This window comes from Oreochromis niloticus, linkage group LG23, assembly GCF_001858045.2.
Source record: "Oreochromis niloticus isolate F11D_XX linkage group LG23, O_niloticus_UMD_NMBU, whole genome shotgun sequence".
NCBI classification, from domain to species: Eukaryota; Metazoa; Chordata; class Actinopteri; order Cichliformes; family Cichlidae; genus Oreochromis; species Oreochromis niloticus.
In genome coordinates, this window is record NC_031986.2 from 3,922,805 (window position 1) to 3,949,815 (window position 27,011).

The 27,011-nt window shown below is 41.2% G+C and overlaps 2 protein-coding genes across 6 annotated transcripts in view; one reads left to right on the plus strand and one right to left on the minus strand.

The window, feature by feature from the left end:
* Positions 1-27,011, minus strand: part of LOC109197015 (ATP-dependent DNA helicase PIF1) — a 933,009-nt gene that overhangs the window by 777,415 nt on the left and 128,583 nt on the right. The window lies entirely within an intron of this gene.
* LOC100694991 (dystrophin) overlaps positions 1-27,011 on the plus strand; it is a 178,659-nt gene that overhangs the window by 50,196 nt on the left and 101,452 nt on the right. For all 4 annotated transcript variants that reach the window (XM_025902685.1, XM_019351894.2, XM_025902687.1 and 1 more), the window contains 7 exons: positions 368-537; positions 2,077-2,200; positions 22,826-22,904; positions 24,905-25,017; positions 25,275-25,403; positions 25,648-25,656; positions 26,305-26,497. In XM_025902685.1, the coding sequence (XP_025758470.1) occupies positions 368-537; positions 2,077-2,200; positions 22,826-22,904; positions 24,905-25,017; positions 25,275-25,403; positions 25,648-25,656; positions 26,305-26,497 (817 nt within the window). The remainder of the gene's footprint in view (positions 1-367; positions 538-2,076; positions 2,201-22,825; positions 22,905-24,904; positions 25,018-25,274; positions 25,404-25,647; positions 25,657-26,304; positions 26,498-27,011) is intronic.

Below are 27,011 nucleotides of genomic sequence, written 5' to 3' on the forward strand. Positions count from 1 at the left end.
ATTTTATTTATTTTTCCATTGAAAGAGATAACCAGCAGATTGACCTCTACATACACATACATACACTCTACATATGCTTCTTCTCACATTGTCATTACAGTTTATTCTAAAGTCATATTCTAAATTGCTGCTTAACTGCCTCCAAAGCTGTCTGAGTATGCACTCACCTACACACACACACTCAGTCTAGAGCTCTTGTTGGAACCCACACTTATACCGCAAAACACTGTACTCATGACCTTGTATGATAGATGATGTCCAACCATCAGTTATCACCTGTCAAGAATGATGATTTGTCATCTGTATAATTCAGCTCCTGATGTTAAACACAGTTTGCCTGAGTGTATTATCTCCCCTTAACATTCAGCTCTCGGCAGCTGTCAGTGCAGCACAGCATTCCGAGCTAACCCACTCAGTAACTGCAACTGTAACCAAAGTGACAACAAGAGAGAAGATGTCAGCTGTCCGCCAGACCCGAGAGTCACCACCTCCACAGAAGAAGAGACAAGTAGTTGTGGATTCTGAGCTCAGGAAAAGGTGTGTTTATGTTCCTACACTTGAAAACGTGAGCTTTGGAGCATTATTCATTTTAATATACCTTCTAATTTTTATTAAATGTTCAGATACATGCATCCCTTTTTACTCTCTTATCTCAGCAGGTAGGTGCTGAAGTATTGCGAATACTCATAGTATCTAGGTTTGGTGGTTATAATAGTAAGCAGCTTTAAACTGAATTTTTGCCAACAGTGAAGTAGAAGTTTCTGAAAATACTCCTGAACCTTGTAGTAAGTAGAAAAGCAAGCAGCTTTAGAAGTTTTGTAGTGGTAGTTTAACAGTGAACCTTTTTGGTCATTTTTGAGGCATTTTGTTAAATGTAAGTTAAAATAAAATTTAAGGGTTTTCTACAGCACTGAGTAATTCTCAGCTACAATGCGTGAGCACAGTCAGGTGAACATTACTTTGGATCCCAGGCAGGCGGGGCACGTAGCGTGCTGGTCCTTGTTGTGCAAAGAGAAACCAAACCCCTGAGGACAGGGCAAAACAGAAGAGTTCTGCTTTGCTTGCTTTGATTTGGTATTCATATCAAAATGCAAAGCAAAAACACTGCACAAGAAGACTCGAATATAGTGCTCCGTGGGCAGGCTACGCACCAGCTAACACCAACTTTAAGCTAGTAGACAACAGAGCTATCTAGCTGTTGCTACCTAGCTCGACCTGGCAGAGGTGTTCTTAGCAAGGTGAAGAACTTATGAAGAACACATACCTCCTGTAATCACGGGACCAAGAGCTCACCTTCAATGGACTGAAAAAAGAGGAGGTTGATAACCGAGGGGTGATACAAATGGAGACAGTCCAGTAGCAGAGGAGGTCATAATGTTGTAGTAATGTTTTTTTTGCAAATCCACATAATCTATTTTGTTTACATTTTACACAGTCTGACAATTATTAACAAAATGTAATCGATCATTTTTTCTTCTTTTTTGTGCATACTGAGAATTAAAGTGTCCACACTTTAATTCTGAGAATTAAAGTGTCCACACTTTAAAGTGTCCACACTTTAATTCTCAGCTTTTCAGCACAGACATTTGTGTGGCTTGCATGGTCATTGCAGTGGGATTGTAATTGGAGCTGGCAGCTGTCAGTCAGCCAGAAATTTTACATGTTACAGTTCTGAATTGTTTTTCCACTGGGCACATCAATTCCAATGTGTTGGCAGTTCTTATTTCCAAGGCCTCCTTTCAGGACAATGAAATTTATGTTGCTGACAAAGGTTTTTATTCACAGAAGACATCTGCAAATAACAACATTCCATAATTGAATGGTATTTCATAATCTCCACCAAATTTAAAATATTACAGGATAATAGTAAACTCCCTCTATGGTATTTAATAAATAACTGTTTGAGTGTGAAGCTGAAATGAGGTCCTATATGATTACATGCTGCTATGTGACATCTTGTATGCAGTCTTGTAAATGTAGTGTTAATAGAACTTCACCACCACATTATCTTATGTGCACACAGTGTGATGGCTTATAATACAAAACACATTTGTGTTTGTCTGCATCTATTGCCAGATTTGATGTGGATTTCACTGAAGTCCACAGCTATATGACCCGTGGTGAAGCCATTCTGCAGAGCCCTGAATTCTCTGTGACACGCAAAGACAGCAGTATTCAGGAGCTGCATGACAAAGTCCAGGTAAAAATTGTGTGCCTGTGTCTTATGTGCATATGTGCATCTGTGTCATTTATATATGATCTAAGTGTGCAATAGGACCTTGTTATTTCAGCATTTCGGTCATACCTGAGGGAACAAGCTCATATGAGATGCAGCAAAGTGTCAGTAATGAGTGTGATGACATTTTGCAGACATTTTGGACCCTTTACTTATATGTGTCAGCTGACGACATTTGTATTCTACAGAAGAAAATGCATGATATGAGTTTACACCCATATCTTTTTTTTTTTTTTTTTTTTTTCTTTGCCTGTCCCATTTGGTTCTTAAGCCGTCAGAATTGTTGTCTGAAGACCAACAAGGATACCAAATGGATTTATTTTGCCAAATGGATCATGGCATTGCCGTATTGGTCCATTTGATCAAACTTTGTTATTATTATTTATTTTATTTTCAGTTGTTACAGATGGGACAGACATGACTGGGGGATAGGAAAGGGAGAAAGAAAGAGAGGAAGGAAAAGAAAAACAGAAGGGAAAAGGGACAGTGAGAAAGGGCACTTATAAAGACAAAGAGAAAGAAAAAAAAATCTCCTGGATCACCTGTTGAGAGAAAAAGGAGAAGACAAGCAAAAAACAAAAAACAAAAAACAAAAAAACAAAGCAACATACTAAACACAACACCATCACGTTAATCTAGCTGAGTGTGAACAGCAGTAAATACTAAATATTGAAAGTTGTTGTGCAGCACGCAGGACAGACAGCGCACAATGTGCTTTGAAGTAGCAGCTAAGAAAGGTGTAGTTTGTCTACGAACAGTGAACACCCGTGTGCACACCTGTGTGGATCAACGCGCTTGTATACAAAAGGTTTCCCCATATCTAAGTGCTTTGTATAAGGATGAAGCAAAACAAGAGGAAACAGGGTAAAAAGCCTGTCTTTGTTTGATAGTTAACAAATACCCAAACAAACATATATTTTGTAATTTTGGTTAGTATGTTAATCTGGTTCAAACTTAACATTTTACCAGTAGGCATTTGGATGTGAAAGCTACACAAAGTATCCAAGTTTGTTGTTTACATTTTTTTAATTTGATATTTTTGGCAACTAAGTGTACAGAAAAACATTTCATAAACACAACGCTGACAACAGTTTAACCTTTGCAGGACCGCTTGCAAGCACTTGATAAAAATGATGTATTAAGTCCATAGTTGCCTTTTTCATTCTTTACTAATTCTTGAGAAATAAATCAGTGCACATTAATTATCCTTATTCTTTCGTCTATCACTTAGAACTACACTACCAGTCAAAAGTTTTAGAACACCCTAATTTTTCCAGTTTATTGTAATTCAAGTCTTTCAAGTCAAATGAACAGCTTGAAATTGTGCAAAGGTAACTGGTGAACTGCCAGAAATTAAAAATAAAGGTAAGGTTACCCAAAACTGAAAAATAATGTACATTTCAGAATTATTCAAAAAGGCCTTTTTCAGTGCTTTGCTGCCATCTAGAAGGCAAATGAGGAGCTGGGAGCATGGCTCACTAAGGTGGATAAGTCCGGCCTGCCTGGAAGATTTAATGCCCGGATCGACCTGTATTCCATCCTCGCCCGAATCCTGTGGCCTCTGCTTGTCTAAGATAAGATAAGATAAGATAAGATAACCTTTATTAGTCCCACACGTGGGAAATTTGTTTTGTCACAGCAGGAAGTGGACAGTGCAAAAGTTATGAAGCAAAAATTAGAATAAAATAAAATAAGAATAAATACAGTACACAACTGTACAGAATAGAATAAAATAAAATACTATATACAGTAGAATAAAATAGAATAAAATATACAATGAGATAAAAATAGAGTACAAATGCTATATACAGTTGAGTAAAAATACAACGATGCCAGAAAAGATTATTGCACATTAGTGTTATTGCACATTTGTGGATGTGTGTGTTTGATCAGTTAAAGTCTTTATTGTGGAGTCTGACAGCAGTGGGGAGGAAAGACCTGCGAAATCTCTCCGTCCCACACCGTGGGTGCCGCAGCCTGCCACTGAAGGAGCTGCTCAGTGCTGTCACAGTCTCATGCATGGGGTGGGAGATGTTGTCCAACAGGGATGACAGCTTAGCCACCATTCTCCTGTCACTCACCACCTCCACTGGGTCCAGAGGGCATCCTAGAACAGAGCTGGCCCTGCGGATCAGCCTGTTCAGTCTCTTCCTGTCCCCAGCAGAGATGTTGCCGCCCCAGCAGACCACACCATAAAAGATGGCTGAGGCCACCACAGAGTCATAGAAGGTCTTCAGGAGTGGGCCCTCCACTCCAAACGACCTGAGTCTCCGCAGCAGGTACAGCCTGCTCTGCCCTTTCCTGTAGAGGGCGTCTGAGTTATGAGTCCAGTCCAGTTTGTTGTTCAGATGAACACCAAGGTACCTGTAGCTGTCCACAGCCTCAATGTCCATACCTTGGATGTTCAGTGGTTGCAGTGGAGGATGTTTGTGCCTGCGGAAGTCTACCACCAGCTCCTTGGTTTTACTGGCATTGATCTGGAGGTAGTTCAGCTGGCACCAGTCCACAAAGTCTTGAGTCAGTCCTCTGTACTCCTTGTCGTCCCCATCAGTGATGAGGCCGACTATTGCAGAGTCATCAGAGAACTTCTGCAGGAAGCACTGGGTGGAGTTGTGGGAGAAGTCTGCAGTGTAGATGGTGAAGAGGAACGGAGCCAGAACCGTTCCCTGTGGGGCCCCCGTACTGCAGACGACCCTGTCCGACACACAGCCCTGAGTCCTCACATACTGTGGTCGGTCGGTGAGGTAGTCCAAAATCCAGGTAGTGAGGTGATGGTCCACTCCAGAGTTCTCCAGCTTGTCCTTCAGAACCAAGGGAAGAATGGTGTTGAAGGCACTGGCGAAAACAAAGAACATGATTCTCACAGTGCTCCCAGCGGTCTCCAGGTGAGCGAGGGAACGATGTAGGAGGTGAATTACGGCATCATCCGCTCCAATGCCAGGCTGGTAGGCAAACTGAAGTGGGTCCAGTGATGAGCTCACAAGGCGCCGAAGCTGAGCCAGGACCAACCGCTCCAGGGTCTTCATCAGGTGGGATGTCAGAGCCACCGGCCTGTAGCTGTTGAGGTCCTTGGGCCGTGAAGTCTTTGGCACTGGTACAACACAGGTTTTCCAGAGCTGTGGGACTCGTCCCAGCCTCAGGCTTAGGTTGAAGAGGTGCTCCATCACCCCACACAGTTGGTCCGCGCAGGACCTGACGACCCTCGAGCTGATGCCATCTGGACCCGCTGCCTTCTTGGCTTTAATCCTCCTCAGTTCCCTCCTAACCTGGGTGGTTGAGAGAGACAGGCTGGAGCCTTGTGTTGAGTGTGTATTGGATGCTGTTGTTGGGGGTGGGGAGGGGTGAGCAGGGTGAATAGAGGAGGTGTGAAGTGTCAGAGGTGGAACAGCAGCAGTGGGGTGGGTGAGTCTGCAGCCAATGTTGGAGACTGCCTCATGGCTGAATCAAATCTGTTGAAGAAATGATTCAGTTCATTTGCCCACCTCACATCCCTCCCAGGCAGAGAGTTCTGATGTTTGTGGCCTGAGATGGTTCTGAGGCCTCTCCAGACTTCACCAACGTTATTTTGCTGAAGCTGGTTCTCCATCTTTTGCCTGTAGCTGTCCTTCCCATTCCTTATCAGTCCCCTCAGCTCTCTCTGCACCCTTTTCAACTCCTCTTTGTCTCTGGATTTGAAGGCCCTCCTCTTCTGCTTGAGGACAGCTTTAATTTCTGGGGTAATCCAGGGTTTGTTGTTGGAGAAACACCGTACAGTCCTGGTAGGTACGGTGTTATCCACACAGAAATTAATATAGTCAGTAATGCATGTAGTAAGGCTGTCGATGTCCTCTCTGTGGTCGTCACAGATCACCTCCCACACAGTCGACTCAAAACAATCCTTAAGAGCCTCCTCGCTCTCCTCCGACCATCTCTGCTCTGTGCGGGTGGCTGGTGGCTCCCTGCGCACTAAGGGCTCATACACAGGGACAAGGTGCACCAGGTTATGATCAGATCTGCCCAGGGGAGGGAGAGGTGATGAACTGTATGCCTCTTCTGCATTGGCATACAGTAAGTCCAGTGTTTTATTGTCTCTGGTTGGGCAGGTCACATATTGGGTGAAGGTGGGCAGTGTGGAGTCCAGTGAGGCATGATTGAAGTCCCCTGATATTATGAGAAGGGCTCTTGGAGATTGTGTTTGCAGTCTGCTGACCACAGAGTGGAGAGAGTCACAGGCTGCATCCGCGTTGGCCGAGGGGGGGACATACGCTTTATCGCGATAACATGCGAGAATTCCCGGGGCAGGTAGTACGGACGCATGCTAACGGCTAACAGCTCAATGTCTCTGCTGCAGAGTTGTTCTTTTACAGTGATGTGCCCGGGGTTTCACCATCTGTCATTCACAAACACTGCCAGTCCCCCTCCTTTCCTCTTACCGCTGTCTCTCGTCCTGTCCGCTCGCAGCAGCTGGAATCCCGGTAGTGTCACGCTCGTGTCCGGAGTTAGCGGTGTTAGCCACGACTCCGTTAGCATCATGATGCTACATTGCCAGTACTCCCTCTGTGACCAGGTTAGCGACGTGAGCTCATCCATCTTATTGGGCAAAGATCTTACATTTCCAATAATTACAGAAGGAAGAGATGGTCGATAACGTCTCCTTCTCAGGCGATGGCGCTCCTTCCCAGCACGACACCCCCGTCTTTTCCTCCTCAGCTCGCTGGGAATGTCGGGTCTGTCCGCCGGCAGTACAGCTGCGGGACGCAGCGCTAACAGCTGATCCTTACCATAAACAAAGGATCCCTGCTCTGGGTCCCCAGACACAGGTGAAAAAAATAGAAAAAAACTGAGAAAAACGACCAGAACTAGCACAAAACGGTAGAACATGGTTGCAGAGTCTAATTACTAATACGTTAGTTATAAAAAATTACGAGAAGAAAAAGATAAGAAAGAAAGAAACTCAGAATGAGCAGAGCTGCTGTAACAGGCTGCCGCACACGGGGGGCGCCGGAAGACACAGTTCCAATACCTACTGTGGAATCCCTTGAAAGGAAGATCAGTGGTTTTCTTCATAAGTGGCTGGGTCTTCCCCTCAGCCTCACCAGTAGTGCCTTGTATGGGGCAAGCAACATCTTGCAGTTACCCTTCAGTGGTCTCACAGAAGAGTTCGAGGTTGCACGCACAAGAGAGGCCCCACAGTATAGGTAAGGACAGGAAGAAAGTGGAAGGCGACATTTAAAAAGATCATTTTCTCCGTCTCCACGCCAGGTGCTTCCTATTGAAATTCCCCCTTTCGCTTATGTCTGGAACAGCAGACGCACATCCTAGAACAACTGTCACTTATGCAAGCACAAAATGCAGTTACAAGCAAAATATGTTTGAACTCATACCTAGAAATGAGTCTACCGACTATGTGTGTGTGTGTGTGTGTGTGTGTGTGTGTGTGTGTGTGTGTGTCTCGACCTCAGATGCACTCTGTCTCACCTCGCCAACTAAACTTATGACCTCTCACCAGACAGAAGCCAACTCATATATGTAACAGTCTAACTGAAACTATATGTATAATATGTTGAATAGATGCCACTACTTAAAGCTTAATAAAAAGGATATAAACAAAAAGGTTAATATGTGATTATGATAACACCTGTAATACAAGTTTTAACATAATGCCAACAGCTTCAATAAATGCTTTGGTGAAATCATGGTTAATGCAATTGTAATCATGATGGTTATGAATAGTATCAGTAAAATATTTCCTTGATCTCCACAACAACCTATCATGTTCTAGGGTCTATCATTTATACATATATAATCTTCAATTTTATTCATTTGGGTAAGCTACACTTTTAACAACCTTTGACACCCTTTTAAGAAACTCTCTTCTTCTCTTATCTGATCATCTCAAGCACGTCCTGTACTCAGGGCCTGCTTATCTATCACACCATCACTGCTTGCTAAGCAAAAACAAAGCAAAATGTTTTTCACCTCTACCCCACAAATCAATCTACGTAATATTTATGTCCGTATGCGTGCATTAAAAAACTGTTGCAAGTGCAAAAGTTTCCAAGCAAACTGTGTCTTAACTCACCTACAAATGAACCTTCATGTTATGTATGTCTACAAGCTTTTTGTTTTTACATTGACCTTTGTGTCACCTTTCACAATAGATCTCAAGAAAATCATTATGACCGCTTATTCTACTAAAACATCAAACAGAAAACAAACATTTTTAATCAATTAAGTTTAAGCATAGAAGCAATTACTTATGCGTAAATTTTATCATAACCAAAACAAACTCCCACCAGGTCCTACCATGATCATAAAGCCCCTTATTTCAAATTACACCCCAAATCCCCCTTCTTGACACACCTCATGTGTCAAATATAACATGTTCTTGATACAGCATATTCTAATTTCATTTTGCTCCTCTTAATGTAACAATACATTCTAATTATACTTTATCAGACTTAACCAAAATATATTCTTACTTTGCTCCTGTTGTAAAGGAAAAAACCTTGGTCACTTCGACAAGCGTTTGTTATTCTATAACTGTATTTTATATGAAGAGTCTAGCGATCTCCTATGTGACTCATAAATATTACTTTGGTTGTAATTATTTTCCTATATAAAATTTAATTCATTTGTACAGCGGCCTCTTTTGTTAGTGGTAACATGAATTATATCAAAAAGTTTCTCCCCTTTTGCATTTGGCATTTTCCCAACAATATAATTTACTACCATAATCTAAACCCCATCAATAACACAGAATTTACTTAAAGCGAACACCAGCAACCCAAAATTAAGTCTCCCACTCCTCCTGCTCATGGCAAAAGCAAAACAAAGCAAAGCATCCCCTTTCTCTCCCCAACTTAGTCAATTGTTTGTTCCCCTTCATTCACGGTAACGTTGGTCCATTTGTCAGTCCAGTCACAGTCCAGTCACCCACTCACTCACACACATTCACTCAAATGAAAAACACTTGTCTATCATTTTAGTGTGGATTGACACGCTGCAATCCTTTTAGACCGGAACTGATTATTAGCTCATCAAAATACAAAACATAATCACCTGACAGGTTTCCTCTAAGTGCACTGTTACAATTTTAAAGGGCCCAATTCTAGACATGTCCATGTTTACTAAAACTCTCTCTATTAAAATAAGAAAACAACCCAAACCTAGCTGACACAATCAACCCATCACTCAAACAACAACCCCAAAGATCTTAAACACACAAAAATTTTACTTATTAATCTATCGATATGCTATGGAGATTAGAACTTCAGGGCCACAAAAGTTTTGCCCTACTCTTGGTTTAATTAATACTTACATAGTCTGAAATCAGACTTAAAATCGCTCCTTCTGTTCATTTTCCCCACATCATATCTAGTTGTTGGCCTCAGATTCCACAGCGTCCTGAGAGTCTGAGGTCAACTGACATAATTTCACCTGCTAAATACACAGAAAATCTTGTTAAAAGCCACACAGTTTCCACACAGTAATGTTCCCCTTTAAGCACTTTAACATACTTAGATTTAGCATAAGATATAAACCCGTTATAACAATGTATCATCACTAAATTATAAATTTCTTGTCCAACTCTGCACTTCTGAACAGTCTGCTATGTTTCCTCTCTTGAAAGCCTCAGTCACACAGACTTCTTTCTCACCACTCATTTCAGCTAATTTGCGTACTGAGTTACATCTCAGGAAGTCACCGTGACAAGAGAAAGGCATATTTAAATCTCACCACACTATTAAATTATTTTATTTTCTTCCTACAGTAATCACCTGTTTTGTTCAATCGACACAAGAGCACTTCCAATTCACTCTTTTAAAACTACTTCAGGGTTTAAATGTGCTAAATTCACACTACTTCAACACTCATAGACACACTCACATGCTCAACAAACTGTCTAATCCTCATGAGCTCTCTTATATTTGTAAGGGTAATGCATTTTCTGTTTGTGTGTGTGATTTTCTGTAAATGTTTTCCAGTGTTTCAGACTCCTTCACAATTTCCCACTTAGCAGTCAGTTTTCTTTCCTCAGTTTGCTAACCCAAATTTTGATTTCCCACCTTAAATAACAGCATTCCTTGTCCTCAGCCAGTTCAACCAGAACCTTGGCCTGAACGTTCCCAGTCATGTTAACCTATAACTTTCTTCCGACCGCTGCATGTGGAAAATTGGTCCAGGTCTGCTTGCACCTACAGACAACAACACTGAAACATTTTCATTATTATCATGAGTGCCTAAACGACCCACTTCTCTTTTTCCGGTCAGAAATACCAATTTATGTCATGCATGTAAGTGTAAGCGTGTCTTCATTGCATTTGTTATGTCTTCATGTTAATGTTCAGTGTAAGCCTGCTTCTTCATTCCATATGTATTATATAATCAGGTTTAATTCATGCATCTTTTCACTGAGCTTTGGTTTCAAACTGTCTCACTTCTGATTCTTTCCAAAAATAATTTCACATGTAACAATTTGTGTATGTGTGTTTTCTATTCATTAATATAATTGTTAGTTATTTTCTCACTTTATTTTTCCTTCTTTTTGTTTACCTCTTTGTTGTGATTTGGTGGACATCTCTAAACCTCCATAAGTTCAGCCTTCAATCCAATTTTCCCATATCCATTCACTATGTCACGTCCAGGTTCACCTCTCACTGTTCTCACAGTTTCCTTTGGGGCCTTGCAGATCAACACAGGCCCAAATCAGCCGTTTCTTCTCTCCATTGCTTCTCTCTTGATCTTTTCAGGCTCTCACACCACACAGTACCGCCATACTTGTCAGTGCTCTTGTCACATCTCGTCTGGATTACTGTAACTCTCTTCTTTATGGTCTACCTCATAAATCCCTCCATAAACTGCAGTTGGTTCAAAATACAGCTGCTCGTATTATTTCCAGAACTAGATCCACTGAACATATAACACCTGTTCTTAAACAGCTCCATTGGCTCCCAATTCACCTCCGTGTCAATTTCAAGATCCTGCCTCTCACTTTCAAAGCGCTTCATAACCTCGCTCCTCCATATCTATCCGATCTTCTCCATACATACTCACCCCTTCGTACACTCCGCTCTTCTTCAGCTTCCCTTCTGTCAGTTCCACCTGCTCGCCTGACTACCATGGGACTCAGAGCCTTTAGTTGTTCTGCCCCCAGACTTTGGAATGCACTTCCACTTGCTCTACGGACCACACACTGTCTCACCTCTTTTAAATCACTACTCAAAACCCATCTGTTTAGAATTGCATACACCTGATCTGTCTTAGGCCATTTTTACCTTGCTCAGTTTTTATATTTGCTTTTATACTTTTATGACTGTTTATGTCTAAATTTTATCTACCATGTTTGCTATATATACATTTTTTTTTAATGTTTTTTATGGTATTGTTTACGTGCTACTGTAAGGTGACCTTGAGGGTCTGAAAGGCGCCTATAAATAAAATGTATTATTATTATTATTATTTCTTTCAGGATTACTCCAAGCATGGCAAATATGAAACTCAGTGTCCAGTGCTTTCACACAGTTCTTTGTCCCACTGTTCTTACCAGTCTGTAATTCACCATGCATGTTGCATCACGTGCTTTCTTACATGCTGGTGCTGGAGTCGTCAGTGTTATAGTTCAGTTGCACTGTCTTTTTGCCTGCTGTTAATTCTTCAAGTACACGGTGTTCAGTCTGTCTTCTGTCTTCATCAGGAGATTGACTGTCCTTTAAGCTTCTTCTCAGGATAATGAGACAGTGAGAGGTGAAGCTGTAAAAATTTAAGCCAAAGACTGGCCTGTTTTCCTCCCACTTCTGTTAATCTATCATTTTGCCGCTGTACTCAAGTTTCCAGGTTGAGAGAAGTCCACCTGTATTAATACACTAAAACATTTAATTAATATCATTTTATCACTTTTTTTTAAGACATTCCTTCCTAAGTCTCTCTCCCTGGTCTCACACTACACACATCAGCCAGTTTCCTTTTATGGGCATGCAAAGTTCCTGTCACACACACTACTTCCTGTCACACACACAGCCACACACTCATATTTTTTCTGTTTCTCTCTTTCCTGTTTCTACAGACTAATCGAACTCTTGTTTTTTTCTTTATATTTACAGTCTATAAACCCTTTGTAATTCTGCTAAGTCTTGATCTAAAAACAATTCACCCTTATTTCACGCAATACTTTCATCAGCATTTTACACACTTCCCTGAACTTCGTCGTCTCACACACTCTTTTCTCTCAAAACAATGTGCACCTTTAATCATTCATCCAAATGACGATTTTACACTTCACTTATACATTCACGCATTTATATATAACAAAAGACTGCCAGTAACTGCCAAGATAAATTATTTCCATTACCATATCACATCTTCATTTCCATATCACATTTTCCAAACCTCAGTACCGGTACACCTAACTTTTCAACCACTTTAAAAGCCTCTAAGGCCCAGGTTCGCCCACCTTCCTGGTCAATCACCCCGCTTCGGGAACGCCCTCTCCAATAGCGGTCAAATTTCTAGGCCCTAATTAATTTATAACCACTTCCCGCGGCTAGACAGGAAGCTCCACCTCCAGCGTCTAAGTATCCCACTTGCGCCTTACAGCTTTACTTAAAGCTCACCTGTCAGTCATGTTGAATGGTCACGGCCGGGACCCCGCCCCTGTCGGTCAAACGGTGCAAGTAAAGTGGTGCTTGACCACTGATTATTAACGACTGTCCCTACCTGTCGCGGGTATCACCCGGATGACCCTGTCGCCGCAGGAAATTGCAGCGCGTCTGCCGCAAGATGGAGCCATCACACTCAGAACATTTTGCACCCATAGAGAAACGCCGTCTCCATCCTACAATTTAAATAATTCTGGAAGCATCACTGTGGACTCTAACCGCCAGTTTGTTATCTGATGCCCGGGTCCAACCCTATAATCAATGTGGGAATAAAATTCCCTGACCAAATATCCTAATCTAATCTCTTTCCTTGGCTGATGTAACACACATATAACACACCAACTTCAAATATACGTCACAACAATTAAAGATCCACCCCAATATTAACAACAATGAGCTTTCATCAAATATCCCCAAACTTTACTTTTCTATATTTCTAATTACCCAAAATTATCATGGACATGTCACCTGAAATCTACTTAACAGATTTTACAATTAAATTTAATTTCCACTAGTGAGCCAGTTTAATGGTAACAATCATCCATTCGGTGGACAACTAATTTAGAATTCATCCAATGTGCACAATTTTCAACAGGCTTGCGCTTACCTATCCTCTTTTAGGATCTGTTGTCCACCTCATATCAGATCGTACCTTAAGGTCCAAATTAGTCCTCTCAGCTGCACAAGAATCCGGGTCACTGGCACCAAGTATTAAATTCCGGTTCTTTGGATTCTTTACGGCCAAAAAAGGACACAGAAGTGGTCTTATTACTTTACAAATGATCTTTATTTTTACATATTCCGGAATATGGAGACCTGAACACACGAACACACAAGCTCAGGTCTGAAGCACAAACAGGAAGCCTACTCATTTATATAGACGTCACCCACACTTTAAGTTTTGATCAAACAGCCTAGTGGGTTTTACTTTCACTTCATTCTAGCTGCAAAAGCATGCTCTGCAAAACCATGCAGTTTCCTCTCAGCACTTTTTAGCACAGAGTGTACTCAGAGTTAGGCCTTTCTTATATAATGCAATATAATCAGCATATAAGCATTTAAGATTATAAATTTAAACCTCAACAAGGGGCTTTGCAGGACAGTCACCCTGCAAAGTCCTTGGCCGGCTGGGTGTGGCTGGGGCAGCCAAGAAGAGGGCCATCCAGGCTGTGAGTGAAGCGGAAGAGAAAGCCACAAGGTGGCTGTGGATTAAGAGAGCTGATCCGTGGGTAGCTACTGGTACGCAAGTCAGGGCCCGATCACCCCTGGCTGGGTCGCCTGGGCGAGGGTGTATGATGTTGCGAGACCCGAAACACCTGACGACCCCAGGATATATAACTGAAGATGCGTGCCAGTGCATCCAGGAGATGTTTCTTGCATAGTTCGGGGAAAATGGGTAAACAATTTGATCAAGCCTTGAAAGCTGGTGCTACTAATTCCTGCAGGTGTTCCAACTCGGTGGATTACTTCCAACTCCCTCTGTCTGCAAAAGCAGTGTTGAACAACATTGTACTGCAAAAAGTAGTGTGTTGGTACAAACACGGTGAGAAAAAACAATGGAAGAGAGACAGACCAACATGACACTTATAAATGTAGGTCTGTCCTACAGAGAAACTGCAAAGAAAGTCAAGGTGTCAGTGAGTACAGTTTCCTTCATCATCAAAGGAACTCAGAAACAAACTGTGACAGGAAGAGGTCTGCAGACCCAAAGACACAACTGAATCAGAGGACAAGTTTCTGAGAGTTAACAGCTTGTGTGATAGGCGGCTCACAGGACAACAGCTTCAAGCACAGCTTAATAGTGGTCATAGTAAGCAAGTCTCAGTTTCAGCTGTGAAGAGAAGACTTTGAGCTGCAGGTTTGACAGGATGAGTTGCAGCAAGAAAGCCAGATGTCAGAATAAGACAAAGAGGCTTGCCTGGGCCATGAAACACCACCATTGTACTCATGAAGACTGGAAGAAGGTATTATGGACTGATGAATCAAAATTTCAAATCTTCGGTTCATGATGCAGGATCTTTGTACGAAGTTGAGTAGGTGAAAGGATGGTTCCACAGTGTGTGAGATCCTGAAAAGGAAATGTGATGGTCTGGAGCTGTTTTGCTGGATCCAGGGTCGGTGACATGTTAATGACCCAAAACATAAGTCCAAGCTGTGCCAGAACTACCTCAGGAAAAAAGAAAAAGATGGTGAGCTTGAAAACATGGAGTGTCCAGCACAGTCTCCAGACTTAAACCCCACCAAGCTGGTTTGGGATGAACTGGACAGAAGAGTCAAAGCAAAGCAACCTACAAGGTCCGCATTTATGGGAACTTCATTCTACAATAGAAATCAAATATACTCCCATATCTGTAGCAGAAAGCCATGGGTGTGTTCGGCTGTTATATCTGCCAAAGGTGGCTACTGATGAGTCAAACGTTTAGAATACATTTTGGTCTATAAACTGATTCCTTTTTTAACTCCAATTACTTATTTGTACTATGCTTTCATTTCAGAGTGCAATGTGACAATAAACTGTATAATTTTTAATAAAAAACTGGAAAAAATTTAATTTTCTAAAACTGATAGTGTGTACAAATTTAGAAATTCTTTGTGATTGTGTTTCATTTTTTTTGGTTGGTTTAAAGGCTCTCTGTGTATGTACAGCCTAAAAGTTCGGTGGTGATCTGTCTATTATCGATACAGCATATGTGATATGCTAATACTCACAGGTCACTTTTAGCCACTAAATGCCGCACAATGTTTACCAGCTAGTGCTTTGTGTTAGCTCTGCGACACACTGGCGACCTGTCCAGGGTGTACCCCTGCCTCTCATCTTATGGTAGCTGGGATAGGCTCCAGCACAACCTTGATAAGGATAAACAGAATTCAATTCAATTTTAATTATATTGCGCCAAATCACAACAACAGTCGCCTCAAGGCGCTTTATATTGTAAGGTAGGCCCTACAATAATACATACAGAGAAAAACCCAACAATCATATGACCCACTATGAGCAAGCACTTTGACGACAGTGGGAAGAAAAAAATCCCTTTTAACAGGAAGAAACCTCCGGCAGAACCAGGCTCAGGGATGGCTGCTCAGGCTGCAACCGGTTGGGGTGAGAGAAGGAAGACAGGATAAAGACATGCTGTGGAAGAGAGACAGAGATTAATAACAAGTACGATTTGTCAGGGCTCTGTGTGCAGGCAGGCGGAGATGAGGATCCAAATGCAGGACTCGGAGACTGAATTGCAACTGAAAAACCTCAGCTTTATTGCTGGCAATGAACAAAACATGAACTGAGCACAGAAACCCACAGGCAAATCTGAGGGTACGACGCGACACTGATACAAAGAAACACGGGGCTTAAATACACTGAGGAAGTCATCAAGGAATGGGAAACAGGAGGGACACACAGCTGGGAGAGATAGGGCTAATGAGACAGGGGGAGCAAAGCTAGACACACTGACATGAGACAACCTTCACAATAAAACAGGAAACAAGAAACAAATCCACGAATGCACAAATCCAAACTGGAAGCTGGTTCCACAGAAGAGGTGCCTGAAAACTGAAGGCTCCCATTCTACTTTTAAATACTCTAGGAATGACAAGTAAGCCTGCAGTGCAAGAGCGAAGTGCTGTAATGGGGCGATATGGTACTATCCATCCATCCATCCATCTTTATCCGGGGCCGGGTCACGGGGGCAGCAGCCTAAGCAGAGAAGCCCAGACCTCCCTCTCCCCAGCCACCTCCTCTAGCTTATCCGGGGGAACACCAAGGTGTTCCCAGACCAGCCACAAGATATAATCTCTCCAGCATGTCCTGGGTCTGTCCCGGGGCCTCCTCCCAGTGGGACATGCCCGGAATCCCTCACCCAGGAGGTGCCCAGGAGGCATCCTTGTCAGATGCCCGAACAACCTCAGCTGGCTCCTTTCGATGTGAAGGAGCAGCGGCTCTACTCTGAGCCTCTCCCGGATGGCTGAACTTCTCACCTTATCTCTAAGGGAGAGGCCAGCCACCCTTCGGAGAAAGCTCATTTCCGCGATCTCGTTCTTTCGGTCACTACCCACAGCTCGTGGCCATAGGTGAGGGTAGTGACCAAATACACTCCGTGAATTGCTACCTTATCGTGGTGGAGGGTTTGTGTGTCCCAGGGATCCCAGGGGCTATGTTGTGCGGGTGTTTTTGCCCTCTGGTAGGGTCTCCCATGGCAAATTGGTCCTGGGTGAGGGACCAGACAAAGAGCGATTCAGAAGACCCTTATGAGGAAAACATCGAGGGAACAGTTTACCCTGCCCGGGATAGGGTTACCGAGGCCCCGCCCTGGAGCCCGGCTCGAGGAGGGTGCCCGAGGGCGAACGTCTGGTGGTGCATTGTGTGCCGGGCGGCGACCAGTAGTGGAGGCCAGTGTTGGTCAAGTTACTTGAAAAAAGTAATCAGTTACTAATTACTGATTACTTCCCCCAAAAAGTAATCCCGTTACTTTACTGATTACTTATTTTCAAAAGTAATCAATTACTTAGTTACTTAGTTACTTAGTTACTTTTTAAAAACACGATTTACAACCTGAATAGGTGATAAAGCAATAGATCTTTCAGCCCAATTCTAGTTTTTCTGCATAATTCATCATACAAAATGTAATCAAATGGAAAAGTCTCTTTTTAAAACTTGTTTTATTAGTTTTAATCTTTTAACTTTATGCATCAAGCAAAAATTAAATTATATGCAACATTCTCTGACTGGAAGAAATTTGTTTAACATTTAAACCTATTTTCTGCACATTCCAGCACATAAAATAAAATATCTTTTTGTGTTTACACTCACTCTTTCAAATAGATGCAAGTAAAAGACAGCAGAAAATAAATAAAATCAAAGACTAGCGGTCCTGTTGCTCTATTTTCACCTGTAAAGCAGGACTGGGGTAGGCGGAGGAGGTTTACCCTGGTGCAGGTGTGCTGCAGCGGTCAGTGGAAGAATCCGCGAGTTTCTCTGTGAATTTCACATTACGTCATAGTACACTCGGTGCTTGCTTGGAAGTTTAGGGGTTTTTTCGCTGTAAAAAGAAGTTTTCTTCCCACGCACAACGGACACTAATGTTTTTGTCACTTTTTATGGAATCAAACTCAAAATAAGGTCAGTACTTCCACGCTTTAAACGCTGCATGCTACACTCTGTCCCGCACTCGATATATTATGATCTGCAGACAGCTGTTGTCACAAACGTCGCACTCACTTACGTCACTGTCATGAGACATTCTCGCAAAAAATCACGGTTTTAGTAACGCAGCGTTCCTACGTGAAAGTAACGGTAATCTAATTACCGTTTTTGCAATAGTAATCCCTTACATTACTCGTTACTTGAAAAAAGTAATCAGATTACAGTAACGCGTTACAAGTAACGCGTTACTGCCCATCTCTGGTGGAGGCCCTGGCGGACTGATCCCACGGAGATATGGTACTACAAGGTCATTAAGATAAGATGGGGCCTGATTATTTAAGACCTTGTATGTGAGGAGCAGGATTTTGAATTCTGGATTTAACAGGGAGCCAATGAAGGGAAGCCAATACAGGAGAAATCTGCTCTCTCTTTCTCGTCCCTGTCAGTACTCTTGCTGCAGCATTTTGGATTAACTGAAAGCTTTTCAGGGAGTTTTTAGGACTTCCTGATAATAATGAATTACAGTAGTCGAGCCTGGAAGTAATAAATGCATGAACTAGTTTTTCAGCGTCACTCTGAGACAGGATATTTCTAATTTTAGAGATGTTGCACAAATGGAAGAAAGCAGTCTTACATATTTGTTTAATATGTGCATTGAAGGGCATATCCTGGTCAAAAATGACTCCAAGGTTCCTCACAGTGTTACTGGAGGCCAAGGTAATGCCATCCACAGTAAGAATCCAGTTAGATACCTTATTTCTAAGATTTTCAGTACAATAACCTCAGTTTTATCTCAATTAAGGAGCAGAAAATTACCGGCCATCCAAGTCTTTATGTCTTTAAGACGTTCCTGCAGTTTAACTAATTGGTGTGTGTCATCTGGCTTCATAGATAGATACAGCTGGGTGTCATCAGCATAGCAGTGAAAAATGTATGCTATGCCTTCTGATGATACTGTCTAAGGGAAGCATGTATAATGTAAACAGAATTGGGCCTAGCACTGAACCCTGCGGAACTCCATAATTAATTCAGTGTGTGAAGAGTACTCTCCATTTACATGAACAAATTGGAGTCTATTAGATAGATATGATACAAACCACTGCAGGACAGTACCTGTAATACCTACAACGTGCTCTAATCACACTAATAGGATATTATGGTCAAGAGTATCGAACGCTGCACTGAGGTCTAGCAGGACAAGCACAGAGATGAGTCCACTGTCAGAGGCCATAAGAAGATCATTTGTAACCTTCACTAAAGCTGTTTCTGTGCTGAGTTGAGCTCTGAAACCTGACTGAAACTCTTCAAATAAGCCATTCCTCTGCAGATGATGTTTGACAACTACTCTTTCAAGAATTTTTGAAATGAAAGAAAGGTTGGAGATTGGCCTATAATTAGCTAAGACCGCTGGGTCTAGGGATGGCTTTTTAAGTAAAGGTTTAACTACAGCCAGCTTGAAACGCTGTGGTACATAGCTGACTATTAGAGACAGGTTGATCAGATTTAAGATTGAAGCATTTATTAATGGCAGGATTTCTTTGAGCAGTTTAGTGGGAATGGGGTCTAAAAGACACGTTGATGGTTTGGAGGAAGTAATTATTGAAGTTAACTCAGAAAGATCAATTGGGGGAAAAGAGTCTAAATGAATTATCAATGGTACTAAAGGTAGCTGTAGATAATATTACATCTATGAGATGATTTTGGGTAATTTTTTCTCTAATGATTAAAAAAGTTTTTGTGAAGAAGTTCATGAAGTGATTACCAGTGAACGCTAAAGGAATGGTTGGCTCAACAGTACTCTGACTTTTTGTCAGCCTGGCTACAGTACTAAAGAGAAACCTAGGATTGTTCTTATTTTCTTCAATCAGTGACAAATAGTAAGATGTTCTGGCTTTACGGAGGGCTTTCTTATAAAGCAACAAACTATTTCTCCAGGCTAAATGATGATCTTCTAAATTTGTGACACGCCATTTCCTCTCCAGCTTGCGAGTTATCTGCTTTAGGCTACATGTTTGAGAATTATACCACGGAGTCAAGTGCTTCTGATTTGAGGCATTCGTTTTCACAGGAGCTACAGTATCCAGAGTCATACGTAGTGAAGAGGTAAAATTATTAACAAGACTAGAAAAAGTTGCATTTCCTGCGAAAATGCAGTGTGAATGCCATGTAGTCGAATGTGCAGCTGAAGAAGCAGAACTACCTGCTGAAAAAAACTGAAGAAGCTGAAGTTTGTGGTGAAAACAGCTGAAGAATCTGGAATTTGTGCTGAAAACGGGTAAAAAAACGGAAAATTCTGCTGAAAGGGGGATAAAAGCTGGACTTTATGATGAAAAACTTTGTAGTTGAACTTTCTGCTGAAAAGAGGTGAAGAAGCTGAATGTTCTGCAAAAAAGAGATGCAGAAACTGAAAATTGTGCTAAAAAGAGGTGAAGAAGTTGTGAAAATTCTGCTGAAAAGAGCAGAAGAGGCTGAAAATTGTGCTAAAAAGAAGTGATAAAACTGAAAATTCTGCTGAATCGGGGTGAAGAAGCTGAAATTTGTGTTGAACAAGAGTTAAAAAAGTTGTTTACTGAAAAAAATGTTGCCATAAGCAGGATTCGAACCCGGGCCTCCCGCTCTGAGAATGGCTGCTCATCTCACAGAGCTAAAACATGGCTCAGCCCAGCAAGCTAAACCGGTGATCACACTGATAATGTGGTCCTATTCATCAAAATGGGCCAAAAAGTGGCATAAAAAGCTATTTCAAAAGGTATAAAGGTTATGACCACCAAAAGATATAGCAGTCATCAGCAGAAAGAGCAGAACAGGTTAAAATTTGAATGGTGAAAATTGGATGAAAACTGAGGGAGTAGTTAAGCAGCAAAGAAACGGAGCAACTAGAATAACTAGAAAGAGTTGCATTTCCTGCGAAAATGCAGTGTGAATGCCGTGTTATGCAATCTGAAAACACTGTGTAGAAGCTGAACTCTGCTGAAAACTTCTTTATGTGAAAGATTACACTGAAGAGTGTCAAGAAAGCAGGGTGAGCTGGAGGAAAGAAGATGTGCGGGAAAAGCCACATGTAGGATTTGAACCTGCACCACTTGGTCTCAAGGAAGCTGCCTATCTCACTGAGCCACACTGGTTCTCAGGTGACTAAAACGAGATGAAGAAACTGAAAATTGTCCTGAAAAGAGGTGAAGAAGCTGAGATTTGTGCTGAAAAGAGGTGAAGATACTGAAAATTCTGCTGAAAACAGGCCGAGAAGCAGAACTTTCTACTGAAAAAAGGTGAATCAGCAGAATTTCTTCTGAAAAGAGGTAAAGAAGCTGAAGTTTCAGCTGAAAACAGCTGAAGAATCTGGAATTTGTGCTGCATTCACACAATAATCGACCTCTGTTGGAGTAGCGTTCAGGTAGCATCTACATGGATGTTAAAATCACCCACAATAATTCTTTTATCTGAGCTGAGCACTAAATCAGATAAAAAGTCTGAGAAATCAGACAGAAACTCTGTGTAAGGCTCAGGTGGACGATAGATGATAACAAGTAAGACTGGTTTCTGAGTTTTACAGCTGGGGTGGACAAGGCTAAGCATCAGGCTTTCAAATGAATTAAAAGTCTGTCTGGGTCTTTGGTTGATTAATAGGCTGGTGTGAAAAATTGCTGCCACACCGCCCCCTCTGCCTGTGCTTCGAGGTTTCTGGTAGTTAGAATGACTCTGGGGTGTTGATTCATTTAAACTAACATAATCATCCTGCTGCATCCAGGTTTCTGTAAGGCAGAGTAAGTCAATTTGATGATCAATTATTAAGTGGTGTACTAACAGAGACTTGGAGGAGACAGACCTAATGTTTAATAATCCACATTTCACTGTTTTACTCTTTGGTTCAGAGGTGGATACTGTATTGTTCTTTTTTTTTTTTGTGATTTGTTATGATTGAGTTGTTTATTGCTGGTTTTTACTGTTTATTGCTGGTTTTTAGAATGAAATAAATGGACTTACTACTATTAAATAATGATAATAATAATAATTATTATTATTATTATACTTATTATATGCTGATCCAAACGATAACATAATGTTGTGTCACAACACATTCATAAAAATGTGTATTTGAGTGTTTTAAACACAGATAACATTGCTGGGTTTAGCTACAGCAGCTTCCACCAAGTTAACATTAGGTTAGCTAACTTATGTAGTTTTGTTGTTTGTTTTGTTTTTTATGATAGTGATGAATTAATCAATAAAAACATACTTCATTCATGAAGAATCATTTTTGTGTGTGTCATAATATAAGGCAACAAATGCTACTTTACAGTGTTTTCACACTACATGTTATGATTTTGAGTTACGCTAATCGCAGATTCTTTTTTTTAGCCAAAAACGTTATTAATCGTAATCGTAATATTGACTCTGACCCGCAGCAGAACTCATAATGTCTTCAAATATATTTTTCCAAAATCTCCAACACACTGATTTTATTTTAGATATGATGTTGCTGTTACCTGACATGTTCTGTAATAACTGAATTGAGACCAAAAATATTGTGGTATAAAAACTAGTGCTTCTCTTGATACGTTTTATTTCTCATATATTTAGTAACAATAGGCATTAATTTAAATTATATTGTCATTAGTAGATCAGCTTCAAAGCAGTCTGGGAGATTACTTTTAAAATATATATGCTTTTCTAAATAACTGGCCAGTTGTGCACAGGTTTTTGTAAGTGTGACAGCAGAATAAGATCCACAGCTGGTTCATACTGCTTTGTAGATTGGACATTGATTTGTCCATCATCCATCCTCTCTACCTCTCTGTCTGTTTGCCACAGGCAATTGAAAGAGAGCGGCCAGAAAAGTACCGAAAGCTTCAGGAGGCCACACGCACAGCACAGGCCCTTGTCGAGCAGGGTAACTTGCACACTTACATACTCATTCACATGCATACACAGACATGCATGCTCCCCTTGTCTGTTCCCATGGCAACACTTCCACCTGTCCCACCCACTCTCCTTGTCTCCATAGAAACACTCACTCACAGGGAGAAACGGACTGAAAGAGAGACTTCTCATCTGTCCTTCACTCTGTCCTTGTGCCACAGACACACTAAATGTTCTTTTGTTTTTTTCACTAACCTAAAACAAAACATTCCTGATCTTTATACAACTTACTGGCCAGAGCTATATCTGTGTATTTTCTCCTTAAAGGTGCCAAAATTGTAAGGAAAATGCATTTGTGGGTTGAGCAGCAGAGTTGAGTGTGTGGTTACGCCCTTGAAAAACTTGCCAAATCTTCTCTGCCAGTGGCACACAGCTTAATCTACTCATGTTTTGATCTTCTGGTACCCCACGTGCTTGTGACAAATGCTGGTTGAAGAAAGGAATGCCATCCCTCAGATTCTGCAGCCACTGTCATCTTCCTCCAAGATGACACTTACTGCCACGGAGTTGTCAGAGACTGCCTCCAGACTACTACCAACCCACAAATGCATTTTCCTTACAAATGTGGCACAGTTTTGAAGGAGAAATAAGCAGGCTTTCCATGCTGTAAGATTTATTACAAAGAAAAGTCGTTACAACAAAGAAATAATCAACCAATATGCATTTCCTTATTTTTTGTGCCAAGTTTATATAAAATGGGATTCAAGCAGTACTGGTTAACATGTTGCCTTGAATTAAGTAATTCAAAATCTCTGAGTGCTCAGGTAGAGTAGAAAACGCTACACAAGAACTAGTCCATTTGCCATAATAAGCACTCTAATTTTATTTAAACTAATTTCATCAGATAATGGATTGGATTTTATATAGCGCTTTTCAAGGCACCCAAAGCACTTTACAATGCCACTATTCATTCACTCTCACATTCACACACTGGTGGAGGCAAGCTACAGTTGTAACCACAGCTGCCCTGGGGCAGACTGACAGAAGCGAGGCTGCCATATCGCACCATCGGCCCTGACAAAAACGATTTTCTTGCTGTCAGATGATGAAATGGTAAATGGACTGATTCTTATATGGCACTTTTCTACTCTCCCAAAATACTCAAAGCACTGTATACAACATGGCTCATTCACACCCACTCATACAAGCACTTCTAAACTCAAGTGCAATCTAACCAACATTCACACTCCAATAGACACATCGGAGAGCAACTTGGAGTCAGTATTTTGCCCAAGGATATTTTGCATGCAGACTGGGATCAACAAGGATCAAACCACCAACCTTCCAATCAGTAGCTGATCTGCTCTACCACCTGAGCCACAACCACCCAATGAAGAGAAGATGAAGTCAATAAAATTGGTTTAACTGTCTTCTTCATAAGTGACTGAATTCAATTGATCTGTTCCTGACAGTTGTCGCCTACTAAATGCAGGTTATTCATGAAAAATAGAAATAACATAGCACCAACTAGAATTGTAATTGGGGTGTAACAGGACAGGAATGAAAAAAACAAACACATTTACTGTAGGCTGCTGTGTTCAGATGCAAACTGCTATGGAAAGTACAGTTACCTGGTATGACATTATGGAGTATAATGAAGACATGATTCCATGTCAGAGCTGCAAGCCTGATGCTGTCATTTCCAGGTGCAAATATAATATAGCCAACATGGTTCAGTTTACTCTTTTGGAGATGAAACTGTCTTTGTATGAACTGATTTAATTCATTAAATGTAAATATCTGTTTACATTAAAAATACCAGTTAGTAGCACAGAGATGTGTTTCTGTTAGCAGCAGACTGTTACAGGCCAGAGGCTCACCTCTCACCTGCACTCTTGTGTGCAGTTATCATGTTTATGTGAACTGTTATGTGGTATTTACTATATGTCTGTGTGTGTGTGACAGCCAACTCTTTCTCTTTCTGATCCTCCCACCACTGCCACCTAACCCTAACCTACCCCCTTACTCCAGAGGGGAGTCGTGCCGATGACATTGCCCAGGCAGCAGAACAGCTTAACCAGCGCTGGGCAGGATTCTGCACCCTGCTGGGAGAAAGACTGGCATGGCTGTCCTTTCAAACAAAGGTACACACATCTGCATGCACATTATATCCAAGCCTTCAGTGTATGGGAAAAATTTCAATTTAACTTGGTATAGAACCATATGTTACATATTCTTCACAATACAATAAGCAGAGGACATATAAAGAATCACAGGTGTGTTTTGGTACAGTTACAAGGTGTGAGTAAACACGACCCAGTCTGGTCATCCTCTCTACTACAGACTAAAAAGATAATAATGTGTGGGTGTTTGGTTATTTTCTCCTCTGCGTGTCCTGCAGGTACTGGCCTTCTACAGCTTGTATGAGCAGTGTGAGCAGGCTGTGGACAGCAGTGAGAACTGGCTCAAAGTTCAGCCCCCGCTGGCATCTGAACCAGAACCACTCAAAGTGCAACTGGACCGATGTCGGGTGAGCGAGTCCTTACTTTGGTCATTATTTGTCACTTAAATCCAAACCCACATTGGTAAACAGCATATGTGATTACTTTACTGCAGTGTTTCATCGTAGTGTTTGATGTTTTTCACCTCATTTTTTTAAAATGTTTTTTGTTTTATGTTAGAAATTTCAGAAGTTTCTATTTCTTTCCATTTTGACATATTCATTTATTTGGCTTTGTTTGACTTTCTGTATTTCATGCACCTGTTTTGCATAGCACTTTGCTGTAAGTACTTTTTTGTTCTTGTTATGGTTAATATATTTCCACTTATTAAAAAAAATGTTTAATAAGTCAGTCGACTCAGAACACAAATAAAGTCTACTCATACTTTTTATACATTATGATTACACTTTCTGAAAATGTCGTCCTGTCTTTGACAGTAAATAAACCTCCATCAGAATTAACAGAATTGTCACATTTAAAAAAGTTTTTGTCTCAAAGTAATGCATTAAGGGCTACAAAATGAACCGCCTGCCTTTACTTATGTATTTTGCCAGACTTTGGAACCCCCTGCTCTTAACCAGATGTGTTTATAAATGCTTGAGCTTCTTAAAAAGCAGGAACTCGGATTGCAACACAAAATACGGGCTTTGTGTGGCAGTTTTTTGACAACTTCTACACAATAGAAGAAGCAAAACCAAACTGAATAAATAAAAGAAAGAGAGGCATAACTGAAATGAAAGACAGGACAGAAACAGAGACAGGTGCCATTTTACATATTTATGTACTTATGTAAAATAAGACTAATTGAGTATAAGGTTAATAGGGTGGAAATGAAAACACTCAGCTTTTTACTCTGTATTTATTATTGGACATGTCTATATAGAGTAGTACAACTAATACTCTGTGACACTCTTCCTCCCCCCCAAATAGGAAGAGGTGGCTCGGCTGTCCTCACTGCAGCCCCAGGTGCACCTCCTGGATAAGAGGCTCAAAGAGCTGAAGGAAGAGAAAGAAGGGGACGAGGACCCTGCAACATTCCTGGATGTTGACCTCAATGCCTTCAAAGAACACTACCACAAGGTCCTGGAGGATCTGAGGGCTAGAGAGAAGCACCTACAACTTGGTGAGATATTATTAACCTGGTTTACACTTTGTGTCCCCTGTGTCTGAGTAGGTGCTCTCAGGTCAGCGTGTTAGTTACGTCATGGTAATTACTACAATTCTAAATTCTAGAAGCTTTTTAACAACACGTTCATGTCACTTTTATCGTTAATGACACTATCCTAGCTTGTTATATATGAAGACTTGCTTTTTCCAGCTAACTGATCTGGAAGTAAATTCTTATTTAATTCCAGTAACTAGCAGAGACAAAGTAAATGATATATGGATCGGATTTTATTTGATGCTTTTCTACTCTACTTGATCACTCAAAGCGCTCTGTACAACGTCTTATTCACCCATTCATACACGTATTAAAACAAGCACTTTTTTCTACACCTAAGAGCTTTCTACTTAACATTCACACACACATTGACCCTCCAATGACCACAGCTGCAGCACCTTGGGGTTCAGTGTCTTGCCCAACTATATTTTGGTGTGCAGACTGGAGCAGCCACTGCTCTTCCTCCTGCTCAGGA